This window comes from Helianthus annuus, chromosome 2, assembly GCF_002127325.2.
Source record: "Helianthus annuus cultivar XRQ/B chromosome 2, HanXRQr2.0-SUNRISE, whole genome shotgun sequence".
Taxonomy (NCBI): Eukaryota; Viridiplantae; Streptophyta; class Magnoliopsida; order Asterales; family Asteraceae; genus Helianthus; species Helianthus annuus.
In genome coordinates this window covers 99521204-99542349 of record NC_035434.2, presented here as the reverse complement: position 1 = coordinate 99542349, position 21146 = coordinate 99521204, and the positions used below count along the sequence as shown (strand labels likewise).

The following is a 21146-nucleotide window of genomic DNA, read 5'->3' as shown; positions in this document are numbered from 1 at the left end:
TTGAGAATCCCCGCGTAAAACAAGAACAGTAAAATAATAAATGCCAAGGCATCAAAATTTCTTGACATAAATTAACGATAAAACGTTAAACTAAAATTCAGTTTTAGTCAAAAACATCGTTTTATCAAACATTTATAGTATGAGATGATTGGGAAATGACTAATATTTAAAGATACAGGTCTTAACACCGATAGGTGCAAGATGATACATTGAAAGGAATATTTTCGATAAGGAAAGGTTGAAATAAACCTAAACATGACGTGACACGATGACAATTAAGAAAGGTAATGTGAAATATAATCACATAGTAACCCGAGAGATGGGTATAAAGTAATTGGACTAATAAGTCTAGTTAGTGAGACCGGTTAAGGTCAAAATTCAAATTAAGAATTTGGTTAATACGCTATTTATTATGAGAATAGCATGGAATAAACAAAATCAATAGATTTATATGATCAAGTGGCCAAATTGGCGAATCGGCCAAGTAAACAACAAAGGTATATAGATACAAGATAAAACTGACGACCCATGAGACCTCACTAACAGAAAATACTGATCACCTATGTCGAGGGATCATGAGACAACCCAAGCGAAGTGTCGGGAAGTCAAATCGAGCAAAAGCACGATTGAAAGATAAAGCTATAAGTATGCGGTTATATACTTTATAAAATTTCGTTAATATCACCTATTAAATTGTGTTAAGTACTTAAGATAAAATCAAGAAATTCGGTTTTTTCATAAGTTGTGGATTCCGTATAAATAAATCGAATGAATGAATTCGAAAACAAAAGAGTTTGTTTGTTGAAAATGAAAGATTTCACTAAAAACCACTAAACAGGTTAAAATAGCGGATTCATGAAGAGTCCGAAAGTATAAAAACGATGGATTTTGCCAAGTTAACCAAACTGGTGGAAATAACGAGATTACGTTAGTTCGAGTTGCATTATTTTGTATGCAATACGTATATGCTTAGTAACCAAAAAGATATTACAATATTTTTCTGGTAATACTAACAGTTGGTTAAATATGAGCAATGCTCTAAAGATTTCTGAGATCAAGTGCATTGAGTTTAAACTCAATGAACTATGTAAGAAAGGTTTCTAGGACGAAACCTCTTTAAGGGGGGTAGACTTGTAACACCCCGAAACGGGTTTGGTAATCAAACCACGTTAATACTAAAAGACGGGTAAAGTACTGTTAGTGGTAAATGTAACCTGGTGAAAATTAGGATTTTAAATAAATAAATCTAATATTTAATAAAAGTTGAATAAAGGCTTTTGAAGAAACAAAGTTTATAAAAGGCCCGGGTTAAAGAGACTTAAAATAAACTGAGTCATAAATTCCCCCAACCCACTAAGTTAACTAGGAATGTTTAACCTAGTAAAATTTGGATAAACTTAAAATTTTATTTAAATAAAAGAAGGTTCAAAACAAAACACACACATATGTGTCTTCTGTTCGATCAGAACATACTCCTCAAGAGCTCATAACCCTAAACTCATGAAAATCATCAAATTGAAGGTCTAAACGAAGCCCAAATTCACAATTGAACGTGAATTATTGATCACCCAAGCTAGGGGATCATAAGGTATGTAAAATTTTGATGATTTGTGAAGTTGTGAAAAATTAAGAAACATCATAATCACGAATTATGGATGAATTATTGAAGCTACGGTTGAATTGTGATGTATAATTGCTTAGGAACAAAACTTTAAGTGAAACTTATACATGTATTGTCAAGAATTGAATGATTTGAGGATTTACCACACTAAGATAAGTGGGTTTTAATCATATGATGAAATTGATGATATAATTATGTTAGAATCATCATACATAATAGTAAAATGATGTTGAGATTCAACATGTGTTATGAATGATTAAGGTATTGGCTAAACTAGATGTTTAGGTGAATTTTATATGTATATGTTGGAAGGAATTGTTTATATTCATAAAACAATCCCAAATCCTTGTATGACATTAAGAATTTAGCGTACAATGATGTACAATGTGTAAATTCGATAAAAGTTTCGATTACATGAACTTGGTTAATAAAGTGGTTAAAAACAGTAGCATAAGAATGATGCTTAGCGGATAATTAACCAAGTAATTAAACGAGTAGTTGAACTATATCGTGTAATTACTTAAGTTAATAGGCAGTTGACTTTAAAAAGTCAAACTGACCAATGATATGATTGAATGTTATAATCGACATGAAACCCGTAAGATGGAATAGTCGTGATTGATACTGACTAAGCTAACCATCTTACGAATTATGATGGTAGTTTGGTGCTTGACAAGCTAGGTGGAAGCTTGGGAATGAAACAAGTCAAACGAATCAAGTATGAAGAAAAAGCCTAATTTGGATGCAAGGTAAGTATAGCTTACACTATTCTTAATTAGTAGAATATTCTCTTATCGTATTAATTACCAATAAGATAAATAAGCAATTGAAATATGATGTTCCGACGTATAGTGTTACGGAACAAGATAAGCGAAATGATACGAAACCATATCGATGGTTAAAAAGGAGTAAATCGGTAATTCAGACATACTATGATGAATAGAAAATGAACTTTTAATGGTTACCTTATATGGTAAACCAAAACGAATAATAAGGGTAAAACGGTAAATTGGTCACACGTTGACAATAACCGTTAGTTTTGAAAAGACACTTTACTACGTAAGCCATAATGGGTCAAAAGAGTTAAGAAATGGTTTAAGTAAAATGACCGTACGGTGTAAACCGGAGCGAGTCATGTAGATGAGATGGTAATAAATGTCATCTCGCAAAGATAAACGATCACTTAGACTAAATGGGTCAAAAGGTGAAGATATCACCATTTGACAATATCGACTAATGATTATTTGTCGAGTTGTATGTTTACAGGAGTAAACATCTAATGGATATCCGCTTCAATAGTAATTAGCAGTTATTAAAGCAAGGTATTAACGGGTCAATATATTGATCCGAGCCAGGTATGCGTAATAGGTTAACTACTCATATATAACTTGAGGTTCTATGAGAGTTAGACAAAATCAAAAATGGACATTTGGTCATCTTAATAGGTAAACCAAATGATTTAAATTATAATCATTATGTCTTGAAAATATAATGATTTTTAAACAAGATCATAGTTTTAAAAGTGGAAGTTTGGTCAAACATGGCTTTAAAAGTCCTTCGTCGTAAAAGAAGTGTTAAAAGTGACCAAAATTCCCTTGTAAGCTAAATTGAGCAAACGACCCCTAAAGGTTTTTTTGGAAACGAGTTTTATGATCAAATAAATACTTAGAATAAGTATAAAAAGCAAAAGATGTGAATCTTTGGGTCAAATGACTCTATATGAGTCTTTGCCGTAAAATGATAATCCGAGGAGTAAAACTCGGAATATATAGATCACCAAATTAAATCCACCACAAATATAGTTGTGGTGGAAGATCATTTGATAAGGAATGTGGAAATATGAAGCTACAAATGAATGAAAGCGATTCGTGCTTAAAATATGTTTAAATACCCTTAACGGGTCAAAATAAGCATATGAGCGAAAACAGGTTAAGAATAAGTAAGAAACTCGTGGTTTGGACCTTGAATAATAGGAAACCGATATAAGATGAGGTTCATCATAATTTGTATGCAACAAACTAGTTTTTGTTTGATAAAATCATGAATGGGTCAAAATTGGTAATTTATTATAAAGCCGAGAGCTAAAAAAATGTAGAAAATTGTTAATCCGGATATCGGATTTTAACTCCGTATGATGGAGAATTAAATTACGATCACGTAGGAAGAAACATAACTTAAATCAGATCAATAACGAATGAATTATGTCCGTTTTCGTAAAAATGTGATTTGGCCGGAAAAATGCAGGTTTCAAAATGAAACCTGCTGGAAAAATGCCCTCCTCGCGCCACGCGATGGAGGAAACATATCCTGGCGCTCCACGCAACAAGACGTCACGCCCTGCGAGAGCCTAAGAGGGGAGTGTCGTTGAGGCGGAGAACCATTGTTGGGTTCTTATTAAACTTTTATGAACTTTAAACTATTATTCGGGTTTTAAACTATTTGCTTCCGCTGTTGACTTAAATAATTGTTTTGGACTTGAGTTTTCTTAGTCACTTATCGTATTCATAGTGATGAGTTTATCTTATTCCGATTATTTTATTTCGATAAATTGTTCAATATGATTGGTGGCATAATCCTGGTCATTCGCACGCCTCGCGGTAATACTCCGCATGTGGAATTTAAGGGTGTGAGATCTTAATTATTAATATAAGGGTCTAAATAATAAAATCCACCCGGAATGGGGGCGGTGTTTGGTAAATTTGATTTTAACAAAATAAAACGTTATGGAAAGCGTATGTTACGTTTGCTTTTTCTTATATAATGTTTTCATTGAGAAGTGCTTTTAACTAAATAAAAAAAATATGCAACGTGCATGTTAGTTTTTTAAAATACGGGTTGTAGTATCTCATCCAAAAAATTTAAGTGTTAATTTAAAAAAATAGTGTTGTTTATGAGTAAATGGCTGGAAACGAGCTTGCGAAAAGCTCTCTTAAAAGTGGATCGATTGTAAACCTTTTGGAAATTCAACCAACTCTGATTTAACCAAAACTAAATTCTTTAAATCTGATTTGAGCTTATATATTTAAAATATTTTAATTAATTTAAAAAAACTAAAATAAAATATTTGGTATTTTTAAACTTATATATTTAAAAAATTATATTATATAATATTTTATATATATATGAACTGTGAACAACAATGGATAGTGAACTTTTTTAATTATTATATTATATTATAGTTATAATAATTTTATTGATAAAATTATATTATTATTATAATATTTAATTATTATAATTACTTTCTAGTATATTTTGTTTTTCACTCATAACTTTTAAGATAACATGTTTTTATAAAATTTTGAATATCTTGTTGTGATGTGATTAATTTAGCAACGTCTAGATTTAAATTTTGCTTAAAACTGATAAAGTACATTTCCGGTATCGTACGTTGTGGCAAGTGTCAGTGTCGTACCGGTACTATGATCATTATTATCATTATAAATATTAGTATTATCATTATCGAAACCATGCCGGTATTTGCTTTTTTAATAGTTTGACCGATGTAAAACATGTGTAGGTATCCTCTTAGGTATATCACAACTAATTTTTTTTCTAAATTCACTTTTGGGTGGATGATGTACCGAGTGTCGTCACGTATTTTGAGAGAAGTGTCGTCACGTATTTTAAGAGAAGGTATATCACAAAATGAAGTAGCATTATTGATCCCACGAATGATTCTAAAGCGGAGGGTTACAAAGTATTTTTTAACCTACAAAATATAGAAAGTCACCACCCGTCACATATTTTGAGAGAAGGGTGTATATGTCAATATGGTTTCACACCATAGTTACACAACTTATATAAGTAATTACGTCCAAAATGACGCCACGTATGTGTATGTATGTGTGTATATATATTGTATGTGTTTGTGTGTACACGCACATATATATAGGTAAGTTACGTAATGTGTATATATGTAACATCCGACCCCTCGGACCACCAATATTGTTTGCTTTACTCCCGATCAATTTGTCCAACTAGGAACTCACAATTTTGTTTCGTATTTGCCAAGTGCAACGATAATACTTATTTTTGTTTTAAACAGGATAAGTGGAGAGCCTATTAAAATGGTAATATGATACAATCTAATTACAATATTTTGGATTCAAATTTTCTTTTACATGACATTTAATAGTAATACCGTAAAATGTGATACAATGTCATTACATTATTTTCAATCATTTTTATATGAAATTATTATTAGAATGAACGAATATAATACAATCTCTTTACTTTATTTTCAATCATTTTTATTTGGAATTTGTGATTAAAATAATAAAAATGTGTACAAACTTATTACAATGTTTAAATCTCAGATAATTTTTTATGAAAATATGGTATGATATATAATATAAATAATAATAATAATAATAATAATAATAATAATAATAACAATAATAATGATAATAAAAATATTAATAATATAATAGTAATAATGATAATAATAATAATAATACTTTTCACTTAAATAATATGCTGCCTCCATGTAACCAAAAGGTAAATTCAAAAATTAAAGTTGTTACATGGCTAAAAGAGGTGTTATACATCTATCAAAAACCATAAAAGCGAATACCGATTTTGTTTCATCGATTTCTTTACTCGGTATAGTTTTCATTAATATTTATAATGGAATATAGAGAATGAAATATTAAACATAACTTTTATTTATTTTTTAAAGTTAACAAACATAAGTTAATAAAGAAAAATAAAATGAAATAATAACCAAATTGGTTAAATGTGTATATTATTTATAATTTAAGGGTGAAATTGAAAGTTTATAAAAAATAAAAAAATAAAAGACACTTGGCCTAAACAGTAGTGGATAATCATACAAATATCACCTAAATACCATACTAGTGTTTAAACCCGTAAAATGACATAACTATTCTCATATCTCATCTCTAACATGAATATTGTCCCAGTAAAAATTTTAAGTATTTTCAATTTTCAAGTCAAGATTTTCTTATTATTAGTTTTAATAAACTCATTTATGACCCGGTTCAAACGAGTCACGGTCGCTTCTATTTAAGCCTCGTTAAGTTCCGTAAATATCATCTACCTATCTAGGGTTTAGCCGATTACCAAATCCCCTTGTTCAGATTCAAGGTTTGGTAACGGCGGAAAGCAAAATAACCTAGAAAGCTTGTAACCCATGGCATTTGATTTCTATATACTTCACCACCTTCATCTGTTTCAAATTCAATGACGTTTTTTAAAGCTTTAGATACGAAATCACTTATTTAAGAGTTGACGCTTGAAATTGACAGCGAAATCATGGAATTCCAGATGATGCAATTCAACATTTTGCTCGCTGCAAGGCGTCCTCATTGGCAGATCGATTGTTTTAAGGTATGATCATAACCTAACCGTTTAGGAAAATTGATAATTAGCATTTAGTGATCATAATTGCTTCATAATTTTGGGTGGACATGGGGATTAGGTTCAAATAATGCTCTAAAAATCCCAAATCCTTAAACTCTTACATTTGAATTTTTTTCATACAACATAACTTGTTAGGAAAATTGATAATTAGCTTGTGATAGTTTTCTACTATGGTGTTTAATAGTGTTTTTACACATCCACATACACATGTAATTTGTTAGTTCATTTTTGTTTGATTTATTTATAAGTTCAAATAAAGAGTTAGTACTTTTACACATTTTGCATCTCATCTTCCTTTAGGAGAAATTAATTTCATCAATAAGCTAAAAAGGCTTCTTTTAATTAGTTTAAAAAAATTAAAACCTAAAATAACATCAAATAAGAAACAAACAACCAAATAATAATAATAATAATAATAATAATAATAATAATAATAATAATAATAATAATAATAATAATAATAATAATAATAATAATAATAATAACTATTATAATTATAAGAAAATTATATAAATTAGGTTTGATTTTATAACTTTACGGTGAAATTTACTTTAAAATAAACAAGATGATTTAATTTGAATTTTACCTATTAATATATAGGCTTAAGTGAAAAGAAATCAAATCAAGAGGGTTTAATTTGTATTTTAACTATTATATAAGTGTCTTAGTGCAACAATCCACCACGAGATCGGGAGTGGTGTTCCGGGACCGAAGTAAATTTAATTTAAACAAAGTAAAAAGTTAGGAAAAGCGCGTGTTACGTTTTGCTTTTTCTTATGTAAAGTTTTCATTAAGAAACTTTTTATTTCTATTTATGTTTTTATTTTAATTTTGTTGAAAATTAATTAAGTCCCCTTCCGTAAAGAGCGGATTCTCTTGCTAGTATATATATATATATAAAGAGAGAGAGAGAGAGAGAGAGAGAGAGAGAGAGAGATACGCACACATAAACCATCTTCCCTCTCTCTCTAACTTTTGGTGCCATATACTAAGGGTGAAAGGAATAAATTGTTTTAGTGTGTAATGCAATTGCACACATGACTGAATTTTGCACATAACCGAATTTAACAAATTTGACACTACAAAAAAAGACTTTGGGGGACCAAAAAATATGCGTCAAAATCAGTCTCTAATGGTTACCAGAGAGTGATTTGCTAGTCCCCAGCCAGTCCCGGATACCTAGTACTATTAGTAGTTCCTAGTATGTTCCATCTATATTGGAGACAATAGACAAAATATTAGTCTCCAACACAAGCCCTATTCGACCACGCGTGAACTTGATAACTCATTATACCCACAACGCGTTAAAGATTTCTTCCTGCTTCCTACTCCTTCACTCCCTGCTTCCTTCTCTTTCACATGTGGTGAGTGATGGGCATCCCTACTAAAATCCATCACTAATGATGGAACCAAATTCGACGACATGACGAAACATGATTGGGTGTGGTCAGTGATGGAAAGTGGAGCACCCCTAACCCCTAATAAAAAAAATCTAGAATATCTTTAAGTAGTCATCTCTTGTCAGAAAATATCTAGCCTCACCAAGTGTTTATGTTCTTGTAGGACCCCTCAAATCAGAGTGTATGTAATCTAACACACCTTTTGCATAATGTTTATCCCTAAAACACTTTACCCTCTTTTGTTTACCTATTATACAATGTTCACAAAAGCTTAAGTCATATTTTTAATATCATCAATAACTTGTTTGCTAAGCTCAACAAGGCCTTGGTTACTAATAATACCAACTTTTTATGCCATAAGAGGCATGTCTCACTTCCTTCTTTCTAAGTCTACAACAATCGCCATTTATTGCTTTATCATCAAGTAAGTAGATATTGTTATCACATCTTGTACCATACAACATTACCATGGAACTCTTGACTATTTTTGCCTTTCAGACTACCCCCATACCCTGCCTATTCAAAATTACCGAATGACACTAGTGATGAGCTCGGTATCGAAAGTACCCGGTACCAGTACTGAGAATTCTGATCCCGAAAATAGCCAAAGACAGGTACTGGTACTGAGAACGTTTAGTACGGTACGTTACTTGAAGGTATAATTTGGTAAAATATAAGTACCGTACCATAGTTAACCGAAAATGCCAAAATGTGGGAACAAATTGGTGCTGAAATTTGGTTGGTACGGTACCATTCAATATTGGTATTTTTTAGTATCAGTACCGAAATGCTCATCCTTAAACGCCAGCAAACCTCTTTGAAGACTAAGAATATACCTCACTTATTAAATATCTACCTCCGTGTCATTCTCTAATTTAAAAGTAACAAATACACTCCCAAGAATTTAAAGTAGTCTGGTGTTCCCAAGCTTTATAGAAACCCATGTCTCTTCTTTGAAGTCTATAAAATATACTTTCAGTAGTGTCATGTGGAATGAGCATCCAGAATACATTACTCAATCATCTTTGGTATCACCATTATAAACAATGAACACATATGATGAATCATCATGAGGAGCATGACTGTTGTTACTCTTTGAACCACTTGATCCTCCCATCTTTCCTTTCCATTCCGGACAATCACTTTTTAGATGTCTCTTCGAATTACGTACAAAACGCTTCCTCTTGAATCTTGACTTAATTCTTGATGAACCATTTGGTTTGAAGATTCTTTTATTAGGCCTGCCTTTTACATTTAAACCCTTTCCACCTTCTTCGTTAGGATCAAAATTTCTTTTCAATTCCTTGTAACTTAGGGTTGTTAGAACCTCCTCCATGGTCAAAGTTTCTATGCCATAGAATAAGGTATTCATAAAATGTTAATACGTTTGTGGCAGAGATGTAAGAAATATTGCTGCTTGGTCTTCGTCATCTAACATAACTTTAGTGTGGATTTATGATGCTTATAAGTCTAGAGCAATAAATAAATCAGTAAATTTGATTTTCTAAAAAATTAATATTTTACGATCCCAGTCCAACTACATACACAGTTCAGTTACTTCAACTGTCCGGATCATAACCACACTCCATATAAAAACAATTCAAGAGTACTCAAATGGACCGAATATGTAGACGGTTTCTGAACTAACCAACCGGTGTGAGAACATTGTCTAACATTCATATGAACTATAATGAATATACCACATAACTTTGATATTACATAGTATGACTTGCAAATCTATAAGAACTATCATTTCTAATATATCCTATTTTAATTTACTCGTAGCGTAATCATCCTTATGAAAAGTGTAATTTAATTTAATATATAATTCATTAAGTTAACAAAGTTTAAATTAAAATGATTTGTTTGGATGAGATAAATTTCAAAGTCTTAATATCATTATTGAATTATAAGTCTTAATATATAAAATCACTTTAAATTTCAAAGCACTGTCCGACATTCAAATTTCAAAGCTTTAACTCACATTCAACTTTCAAAGCTCTGCACATACAAAAGGGCAAAGCTCTGTCCACATATAAATTTCAAAGCTCTGACCCATATTCAAAATTCAAAACCTCAATCACATTCAAAATTCAAAATTCTGGCTCAAATCCCCTCTCTCAATACTCGACATTTGAAGATGAACTTCGGTTTGTTATGGCACGAAGAGAGGCAGATACTGGTGGAGATATGAAGTTTGATTCTGTTGAGTTACATGAGACATTCAAACCACACCTCTCCCAAAAAGAAGTCTCCGGCTGAAATCTGAAATCGTGTGTTTTCCGATGAAAGAGCGGAGGTTTAAATGTGACCCGTTAACCACCGTGTGACTATCATTATTCAAGTCCTTCCTTCCACCGCCAATATCGCAAATACACAGATTGTGTCGGAAACCTACACGGTGGTTAACGGCGTCGGAAACCTAGGGTTATAAAGGTTAGACGAGTAGAGAACGTGGTTTCCAACTTCAGTGAGGCAATTGTAATAGGGTGATTGCTGATGATTCTGTTTGTTCCCCTGTGTTAGCTTTATAATAAATCCCCAAATTAGGGTTCCAAATTTCCTCTCATACATCGAAGCCCTAATGGAGACGTAACATTTCCTCTAATACAGACAATCCAGCCAATCCGTCTTGGTTTAATTATTGTTGTTTTCACTTCCTCTCATCGAAAGTGAGTTTATATTACCTACCTCGCTTTGTTTTACTATTTATTCTTTGATTTCATAATAAACCTTCATGTGTTGATTGATTAGGATTATTGTAAATATGTTTGATTCCAGTTCATGTTAAACCTTAATATTTGTCTTCATGTAAGATACAGTTTTAAGAGTAGTCAAAGGCTCATGAATTTTCATCTATGTTATTAGATTTATTGATGGCATGTGATATACCAATCGGCAGGGCCGGCCCTCAGCATGTGCTGGGTGGGCGACGGCTCAGGGCCAAAAACATCGAAGGGCCTGTAATTATTTTATATATATATATATATATATATATATATATATATATATATATATATATATATATATATATATATATATATATATATTATATATATAACTAGGTTATTACCCGTGTGACACACGGATTGAACGGTAAAAAAAGAAAACACGTATAACTTTATATTCAAAACAGTTTAAATAAAATAAAGGTAAAAGTTTCCTTAACAAATGATAAATGAACAAAAAAGACTACAAAAGTAATAGTATACTTAAAAAAGATATAAAAAAAGTTTAAATGCATCAACATACTAAGCTTATAACTCGCTTCCTTCTTGATTGACTTGTTACTTTGACTGTCATGAGGTGCAACCCTCGAGTCCCATGCGCTTCTTCGTTCCTGAAACATGAGATAGTTTTTTTAAGCATATTAACAGAAGTAGTTATTCGTGAAATGTTGCTCATTATAAGAAATGTGAGACAAAAACAAGACATATTGTCAATATTTTAAGCTTTTTTTTATAATTCAATACTAAATACACAAATTTCTCATACTTAAAGTCTGTAATTTTAAGGCTCAAGCTCAACATATCCGACACACTCACACCACTCATATATGGATCTTTATCTACTTCAATCAGAAAGAAGAAGCCACAATACAAATTACAAAAATATTCAAAGGATTTCAAGAATCTAATACACATAATTCTTATCTTTAAATGAAAAGAGTGGCTTACTGAAGAGAAATCATCCGAGCCTTTTCTTTTGAAACCCTTTTATTATCTTTTATATAATGTGTAGATCCAGTTTAGCACTTCAACTTCCTTTAGCTTTCAAATCTGACTGGTACCATCTTTGAAGTTTTTCATCCAAATTAGCTCCCACCATCCTCGTGTCTTATATATTTCTATAAAACAACCATTACAGATTAGTATTTTTAACAATATTTCTGTCCGAATTCATACAAATAAATTGGTAAACAATTTCTGAAACAAAGAAATGGGGAATTAATGCATGTTCTTCCATACGTATGCAAAATGAAGACAAAACCAAAGCTTACATACCTCAATTTTTATGTTGCATCCGACCACTTTCTGCACCAGCATACGGATCAATCGTGACATTGATAACAGCAGGCTTTCTTGCAGAAAAATATAACCTTTTCCACCAAAAGCTTCAATTAGAAGAAGATACGCTGCACCGGGGACAAACGAAGTGGGTGTGGGATCATCCTTATACGGCCCAGTAATGTTTTCAGGGTTTCTTTTGTCACCACTATATACACCACCATTATTGAACACTATCACCACTACCGGTAACTGGTAACGAACCAATGTCTGCAATGTACGAACAGGTATCAATGATCGATATTCGATTGCATAAAAAGAGAATAAAGAAAGCATACCTCGACTTCCATAGCACTAAACCTTATTCGTTATCGCTTCAATCCACGGATGCGTACGCCCCAAAAAAAACGGGTCATCCTTAATCTCCTTATTCAACACCAAATACGGCCTCCTAAGCTCAATCTCACCCTCGTCAACATCAATTAAAATAAACTTAACATCCTTCGACCACTTACCACTTCGGCGACTCTCCAAAATGCAACAACCAATTCAACCGCGCACCAACCACAATAGCAATAGCAAAATCACACTTCCCGATCGCGAGCGAGCGCGCAGACGTCGCCGCTAGCTCATGTGTATTAGGCAACAAACCTTTCCCCATCGGCGTAGGCAAGAACGGTATCCACAGCTCAGTGAGGTAAACAAAGCTCTTTTACCCACCAGAACACTAACTATATTAATCAACATCGCACCTGAAAGAAAACCAAAGATTATTATTAAACCAAATTACGAAAGATCATTTCACCCAAAGTGGTCTATGACTTTCAAGTACATAAATATCTAATATGTTGTTTAACCTCTTGGTGTTTCTCAATTACTAAACCAAATTATGAATAAATTAGGAATTTAGAAAATCTTAACTTTAAAGATCATTAAACTTACCTATAATCTGAATTCAGGTCAAATCATAAATCATGTAACACTATTTCAATTAGAACTAATAAAACCCACCCGCTTTCTTGATTGAACCACTCAAAAATGTAAAACAACTATGAAGCGGTACGAAACTAAAAATCACAATAATTTCAAAAGGATAACGAACCTGCAAAGGGATGTTTTTGAACCTATCCTGAGCATCAGCATTCTAAAATCAGTACTTTACTTTTGGGTTAGTTCTACTAAGAAAGCTATACCTGACCCGTTACAACCTGCAATCACCACTTACTTTGAAGAAATCCCAGCGACACTTTTCTTAACTTCTTCTTTTGTTGCCCCCATCTTGAAACGACCCCACCAAACCCTAGACTTTTTCAGGAAATTCAAGCAATTTAATCCCTAGTACTGAAACACCAAATAAAACCTAATTCATATCTAAAGTTGAATCAAAGCAATACCATCAAATGAAAACACCAAATAAAACCAATTCATGTTCCAGCAGATCATTGCTTTGGAGAAAATGATCTTGCCCAAAGCCACTCCTGCAACGACGACATCGCACCATAGAGTTTAATCGGAAAAGAAAAGATGATTAGTGGTAGGGTTTTTGGTGAGAACCCAGATTTGAAATAATGAAACATTGAATAGAAATCTTACAAAATCAATGGATTACGCAAGCAATTAGAAAAAAAACCGACTTTACCATGAAGAAAATCAAGAGGTGGAAGATTAAAAGCTTGATTGCATACCTTTGTTTCGTAAATCGAAAAAGATAACTGATTTGAAAATAAAAAAACATTAGGGTTTCAATTGCGACCTCGAATCTACAGAATCGATGGTTAAAAGGTAACTTGGGAATCATCATTGTCGATTTGCTGAAGAAGATTTGTGGATTTGTTGAAGAAGATACATATTGCGCTAGGGTTTTGAGGATGACGATAGAGAAGGAGTTCTAAATGGAATGAAATTAAGATTAGGTATTTTGGAAGGCTTATATACACCGGGTCAAAATCCGGATCCCGTTTTAACCCATAAACAACAAAGTTTGACCCATCTATTTTCCTGCATGAAATGTAGTGAGGTTGCACCACAAACTGACAGGTGTCCCAAACCTTGGTCTAAATTTTTGCCAAGTGTCCCATGAGTTAGTTATTTATTAGAGGAGATAGATTAAAACCCTTTAGCTATTACAAGCCAGTAACCGCAGTCCACTGGTTGCTTGTCCGCCTTTTAAGTCGCTGGTCTTGGGTTCTAGACTCCCTGTCACCGTTTTTTACAATTTTATTCAGCCTTTCTTTTAAATGCTGCAACGTGCCCCTCTGTATCTACAAGACCACAACCCTTTCATATTTCATCTACAAAACCACAACCCTTTCAATAAGCTTTCATATTTCATTTACAAAAGAGCATTGATATATTTCCATTTTTTCCTCCTGTGTTACCTTTTATATTCACTTAAATTTTTTTTTCTAAACAATCAAATTCTTTTATTGTTTTGATATTATTATATTAATTATAAAGATTTTTAATTTTTCTCTTAACTTCTAAAATAATTTTTTTTACAAATTATTTTCTCTTAACTTCTAAAATAATTTTTTTACAAATTATTCAGGCTGACCTGAATCTGTTTGGTTTGTTATAGTGTTCATAATAGAGTTTGATCGAATTGTTGAGTGACGCAACAACGACAGTGAATTTTTGTTTTACTAGAGTGGGTAGGGCCCAGTTTGTTTAATCTTGCCCAGGGCCCAAATTTTTTTTAACGTTTTCGGAGACGGCCCTGCCAATCGCTTTAGGTAAGTTTGCGATCTAACAGTGGAGTCGTAATACAAGATTTTAGACTAAATGCTCTCGGTTAGTTAGTTAGATGTAAATTCAAGCATGAAAATATAAATGATGTAGATAATGGTTAGGGTTTTTGGGAGTTAGTGGCTCTTGATCACGTTTTAGAACTTAAAATATGTTAAAATGGATAATGACAACGATTGTTGTAATTACGAAAGCTCATGAGGCTGGTGCGTGACTGCACGGTGTTTGATAAAATTTGGAAAGAGTAGCTAAAGGCTAATGGATTTTCATCTATGTTATTAGATTTATAGCTAGCCTTGTGATATGAAAATTATGATGTACAGGTCGATTTAGTAAGTTTGTGAATCCAATAGCGGAGTTGTAATTCAAGATTTTGGATTAAATGTTGTTAGTTAGTTACATGTAAATTCAATCATGGAAAAGATAAATGATGTAGACAATGGTTAGGGTTTTGGGGAGTTAATGGGATCTCAGGACTTTTATAATTACGAAAGCTAATGAGAGTGGTGCGTGACTGCGTGGTGTTTGATAAAATTTGGAAAGAGTAGTTAAAGGCTAAAGGATTTTTATCTATGTTACTAGATTTATAGCTAGCCTTATGATATGAAAATTGTGATGTAAAGGTCAATTTAGTAAGTTTGTGAATCTAATAGTGGAGTCGTAATTCAAGTTTTTGGATTAAATCCTATTAGTTACCTGCAAATTCTAGCATGAAAAAGATAAATGACGTAGACAACTGTTAGGGTTTTCCGGAGTTAATGGCCCTTGATCATGTTTTAGAACTTGAAATTTCAAATTTGTTAATTTGATTGTGTTTTTTATATAATTTTTGGCTTCAGCAACTATGGAAACTTCTGCTATTCGTGGACCAATCACCGAATAACGTAATGAAAGAAGCACTTAGTTCACCGATGAAAGCCTTGGTTGCGGGGAGCCTTTTAGAACATCAGAGTATGGACGTGAAAGTTTCGGTAGCTTCATGCCTCTGTGAGATAACGAGAATTACAGCGCCCGAGGCCCCGTATAGTGACGAAGAATTGAAGGTAAAGCAACGTAAACATTACTACATTAGACCATTTCATATGTTTTTCTTGCATTATTTCCGTTTAGCATGTTTATGTTATTTTACTTAATTTATATATAAATTTTTAAATATCCACAGGGTGTTTTCCAGTGTATTGTTTCTTCTTTAGAAAACCTATCAGACAAATCGAGCCGATTTTACGACAAAAGGGTCTCAATTCTTGACAGTATTTCCAAAGTTAGGTCATGTATTATAATGCTTGATCTCGAATGTTATGATTTGATCGTGAAAATGTTTGAGCACTTTCTGAATGCAGTACGGTATGACGTTTCTTGTAAAGTAGAATGCATTCATTCTTCTTCTTTTTTTATCAGTTATGATAAGATGATTATGTGTTGTTTCTTTTTTCTTTTCAGGGACCATCACCATGGTATCGCATTTTCGTTAATGGTGAATATCATGGCTCTTGTGTTGGAAGAAAGTAAAGATATTTCACTCGATATGCTCAAACCCTTTTTAAAAAGTGTTAAAAACAACAAAGAGGTATGGGATTAATTATTTTTTGTAACTAGAGTACTAAACCTAATTGTTTTCTACTAAACTACTTTCCTCTGTGTAGGGCATCTTACCGGTCGCCAGAAAGTTGGGAGAAGAAGTGATTAAAAAGTTTGCAGATAAAATTCAGCCATACCTTAATAAAGCAATGACCAATTTGAACAAAGCAATGACCAATTTGAACGATTCATTGGCTCATTACAGTCAAGTTCTAACATATGTTTGTGAAGGCACTACTCACTTTGCTGAAAATAACGCCGAAGTGCTTCGGTGCAGAAAAAGGTATACTTTAGGAACTAAAAGATCCCCTTTTTTATATATAGTATATTTATGTGTTTTCTGTTTCTACAGGTTGTCGATACTGCGCCGGCAGTGATATCATCGTGGTGTGTGCAAAGCGTGATATATTTTTATTGATATTTGAAGCCCATTTTACACATTAGTCAGGTTTTAAATTTATAAAACACGATATTCTACTAACACTAAACACACACTTGGGCAAGTTCACCCATCGTGAGCGTAGTATAGCGTTGGTAAGATATCGAGGTCATCCAAGGACACAAGAGCTTCTAATTCACAATTCTGTAGGGCTCGTCCTCGAGAGCAAGTGGAAGGGGTCGTGTGCCACGATTGCTTGTCCATCCGCTGAACTGGGGCTATGGACCTACTTTTGAAGTAAGCTCGTCTTTGGGTTCTACCTGTAATAGTCCAGACCCGCAGTCCTCACAAGGTCATGGACAGTCTAGTGCACCCAGCCAGGTGCCTAGATGAGAAAGAAGGCTTATGTTTGGGTCTTTTGGCCGAGTCCCCATGAACAACTCTTTACCTCTAATTGATGAAAATGAGTTCCCTCGTTTGTCGGGTTGAGTAAGGAAGATGAGACACAGCATGTATAAAGACTGTTGTAGTTCAAATTCTTTGTTCAATATCTTTTAGGGTAGACAGGTGTAAAATACCAAAAAAGGACTCCTTTTTATTAGGTTTGTTTTTAAGTTTCTGTTAATTTTTCTTTAGACTCTTTGTTTGTTTTGTAATATAGTGTAGGAAATAAGACTTTAAAGAAACCAAAAATACAAAAGAAATAAAAAAAAATATTTAAACAAGCTTCCGTGCCCTTTTCTTCCTTCATACTCCTCTCCTCTCTGAAGTTATAATCAAAGCAATCTGTGTTCGAATACAAGAAACGCAGCAGCAAGTTCCGTATATGTTTATAGTTTTGAATGGGTCGAACAATTTGTTTTTATGTTTCTTGTTTAGTTTGGGCTCAACATGTGAATCAGTCCGTGTATGGAGATATAACTGTTTTGGCGGTTATCGTGGAACAACATGTCGATTCCAATCGACGCATCTCTCCAAAAACACAACGGTTCACAAGTATAAATAGGGTTTGGATAAAACAGTTGTATATATGCATGTTCTAATCGATTGAAGGCTGTGTATTTTGAAAGGATATTAACATTCAGTAAGATTATTAGTCATATATTATGTATAGGGTATATGTGTTATGATATTAACCATAGCTCTAGTGGTTATGCTTATCAAAATGCCTCTAAAACATGAACCATTTTTCTACTTCATAATCACCGTGACTCTTACACCACAACTAGGGTAAGTAAGTAGGGATGACAATATGCGGGGTTTGAAGTATTTGATGCTACACGTGTTGGTTGTTTAAGCAAGCAATAATTAAAACGATCAATATATCATGTGCTATAAATACCCTCTTCGAGAGAGATGACGGATTGTTAATTAATACTTGCATTTACTTAGGTCTTAGTGTTCTCTCTCCTAGCACATATCAATGATGCTCGTATGTACACGAAGCAACAATCATGGGTCCGGATTTAGATAAAACGCTCAAAAGTGTGAGAATGGAGAGAACGCTTATGAATCGTCAGATCAAAACAATCAATGGACTAGATGACGCGATGGCATTTTCGTAAATAAAATCACTTTTATTAATCTGGCGCGCTTCATTAAGGGTAAAAGGGTCTTTTGACTTAACATAAAATGCCAAACTCACGCTATTAAAATCCGCCTCAACACACATACACTTCATCATAATATAACGCCATAGATATAAAACGCCAAACTTTGTTTTTAACCGATAAAGCTGAACAAAAGTACTAAAACGACGTAACTTTATTACTATCATTTACTGCAATAAAAATCGCGCCTAAAAAACGCGCCAAAAACTTCCTACATAAACAAACTCTCAGAATTACTAAAATCCAAACCAAAACCACAAAAACCTATATTTTCCTCTACACCATTCATCTTATAAACGCCAAAAATATTAAAGATTCAAATCCATGTTTCTTTGATATACAAAATTTTCTCAATAAACTTTCACTCTATGCAATGAGCAACATCCTCAATATAAATGCCAAAATATACAAAAACCACAAAAATTCAAAAAAAGCCATTCATGGAGATTCTGTTTTTGTTCTCTATAAAGTTTAGCTAAACGGGATGGATAACATTGTTACACATCTTTCTTGACTGAGGATTAACAATGTTATCCATTTCGTTTAGCAAAACATTATTGAGTTTAGCATGATCAAAAAATAGAAGTTTATGAAAGTTTTATTTAGTGGCGTTATTGTTTTTTTTATCGTTTGATTTCCTTGCCCAATCTTATATTGTTTGTTATTTAACTTCGAAGTAGCATGTTATGAACAAAGAGATAGAAAAAAGAAAAATATGCAAAAAAAAAAAAAAAAAAACCGCCAAACTGAGAAATGTTTGTGTTCTATAGCATTGAAATAAAAAAAACGCCAAAGTCCTCTAAACTGTCCCAAAGACAACTGTATGTGATCTGTAAGAATGAAAACGCCAAACTACTCTTCATTGGCTCTCGAAGACCTTGTCGATCTTCTTTTAATTATGGCCTGTTTGCATGTTGATGCGTAGTGTCCATAGGCTTTGCAGTTCTGACATTGTCTTTCTTTGGCCCCGGGTTTCGACTTTGATTTTTTCTTGTCAACTGCTATCTCCTGTTCAGATTTCAGGCGCTTCCGAGAACCAGAATCTTTGGATTTATAACCTACAGGGACTCTTATCGGATTTTTGTCATTTTTATATTGACCAGTTATCTCGGCAAATCTATCCCTAGAACTAGCGGGAGGAGCAACAATCTGCATATCTTTAACCTTCTTCATATAAGATTGAACGTGATCCTTGTATAAGGAAAGCTCCTCTTTATTACCAGATAAAAGGTTCAAAGTGTATTCAGTTGAATAAATAACATCTCGCATCATACTTTGCACATCAGGATCAAGCTCAGTCATATATTCACGACTAATTGAGAATTCAGGAGAGCAGTTTGGGGAGGCCTCTTTGCGCCATCTATTCAGAATGTATTGTTTTAGAAATTCCCTAATGTCCATAAGTCTCAAAACATAGAATATATGTCTAAATAGCAAACCAAACTGTTCAAAACGTCTGCATGCGCAACTGCATGTGCAATCAGACTTACGGAACAATACCTGAAAAACGCCAAAAACAATATCTCTATAACGCCATGCATAGAATGTTTGTCTAAAAAAACTAAAAAAGAAAAGAACACATTGCATATGATAAAACGCCATTAACAGAAAACGCCATAAAAACCAAAACGCCATTATTTACCTCAAATAAGGATGTACAAAGCTGTTGGAAGTCATTTACATAAAACTTAACAAACCCATCAGGCTGATCTTCATAACGTTGATTTATGCAATCCGCAACTCCAATAAGCTCAGCTTGAACGTCACAAAAAATACTTTTTGTATATATATATATCAACAGCTTGCCCTTCCAACACTTTGTAACTACTCTTCAACTAGGGTCTTTTGTATCGAGATTCATGATCATTTTTACGATGTGTGTGACGCTGTGCTTCTATTACAGTCTCATAATGCGTCATGAACTCAACAAGAGTAGCTTTCGAACTGCACACTTGACCAAAAAAATGATTCTCACTCTCCGAACTAGATGTCGTTCACATAAGACCAGACATAGGCTCCATTATATAGTACGCAGGGATCCAAGATTCCCTAAGTGCAAAAATATCAGATAGCCAGTCATTATCTTCTAAATTGCATTCTGCAATAACCATTTCCCATTCTAATTCAAACTCTTCAGGTGTGAGAATATCCGTCCACACAACACCACATATACGTTCTTTAAAATTGGTGGAATTGCATAGCCTAACACTGTTAGTGCACCTACGTCTGCTGACTACGTCTTCCATCAAGTCTTGAAGCTGAGCATATCAGAAATGACACAGAATCCTAGAAAGAATGAAATATATAGGATCGCTTATATGTACCTAGACTAGGATCGCTTATGTGCCAAGATTAGTCTGGATCGCTTATAGGTTAGGAGCTTGAACCGCTTATTTGGCACAATGTAGAACCACTCATACGGCA

The 21146-nt window shown here is 33.1% G+C and overlaps 1 protein-coding gene and 1 long non-coding RNA gene across 5 annotated transcripts; one reads left to right on the top strand and one right to left on the bottom strand.

Annotated features, from left to right (window-relative positions):
* Positions 1–11528: 11528 nt before the first annotated feature.
* Positions 11529–14290, bottom strand: LOC110915821. 4 transcript variants are annotated; one of them, XR_004879203.1, is made up of 7 exons: positions 13805–14290; positions 13513–13715; positions 12926–13162; positions 12749–12833; positions 12408–12680; positions 12081–12250; positions 11529–11743 (listed from the first exon to the last, which is right to left on the bottom strand). It is a non-coding gene; the product is annotated as an uncharacterized LOC110915821 (long non-coding RNA). The 4 variants fall into 4 exon arrangements; XR_002579305.2 differs by having other exon boundaries at positions 12749–13162; positions 13513–13539; positions 13636–13715; XR_002579303.2 differs by having other exon boundaries at positions 12749–13162.
* Positions 14291–16042: 1752 nt separating this feature from the next.
* On the top strand, positions 16043–17110 carry LOC110890289 (sister chromatid cohesion protein PDS5 homolog A-like). Its single transcript, XM_022137887.1, has 5 exons — positions 16043–16198; positions 16318–16499; positions 16596–16722; positions 16799–17016; positions 17086–17110. The coding sequence occupies exons 1-5, from the start codon at positions 16043–16045 to the stop codon at positions 17108–17110; spliced, it is 708 nt and encodes a 235-aa protein (XP_021993579.1).
* The last annotated feature ends 4036 nt before the right edge of the window (positions 17111–21146 follow it).

Bases quoted from the DNA above. Each gene is read 5' to 3' on its own strand.
- LOC110890289 (XM_022137887.1), top strand. From the start codon at position 16,043: ATGAAAGAAGCACTTAGTTCACCGATGAAAGCCTTGGTTGCGGGGAGC. The intron at 16,199-16,317 runs GTAAAGCAACGT...AAATATCCACAG, and splicing joins ATAGTGACGAAGAATTGAAG to GGTGTTTTCCAGTGTATTGT. The intron at 16,500-16,595 runs GTATGACGTTTC...TTTTCTTTTCAG, and splicing joins CACTTTCTGAATGCAGTACG to GGACCATCACCATGGTATCG.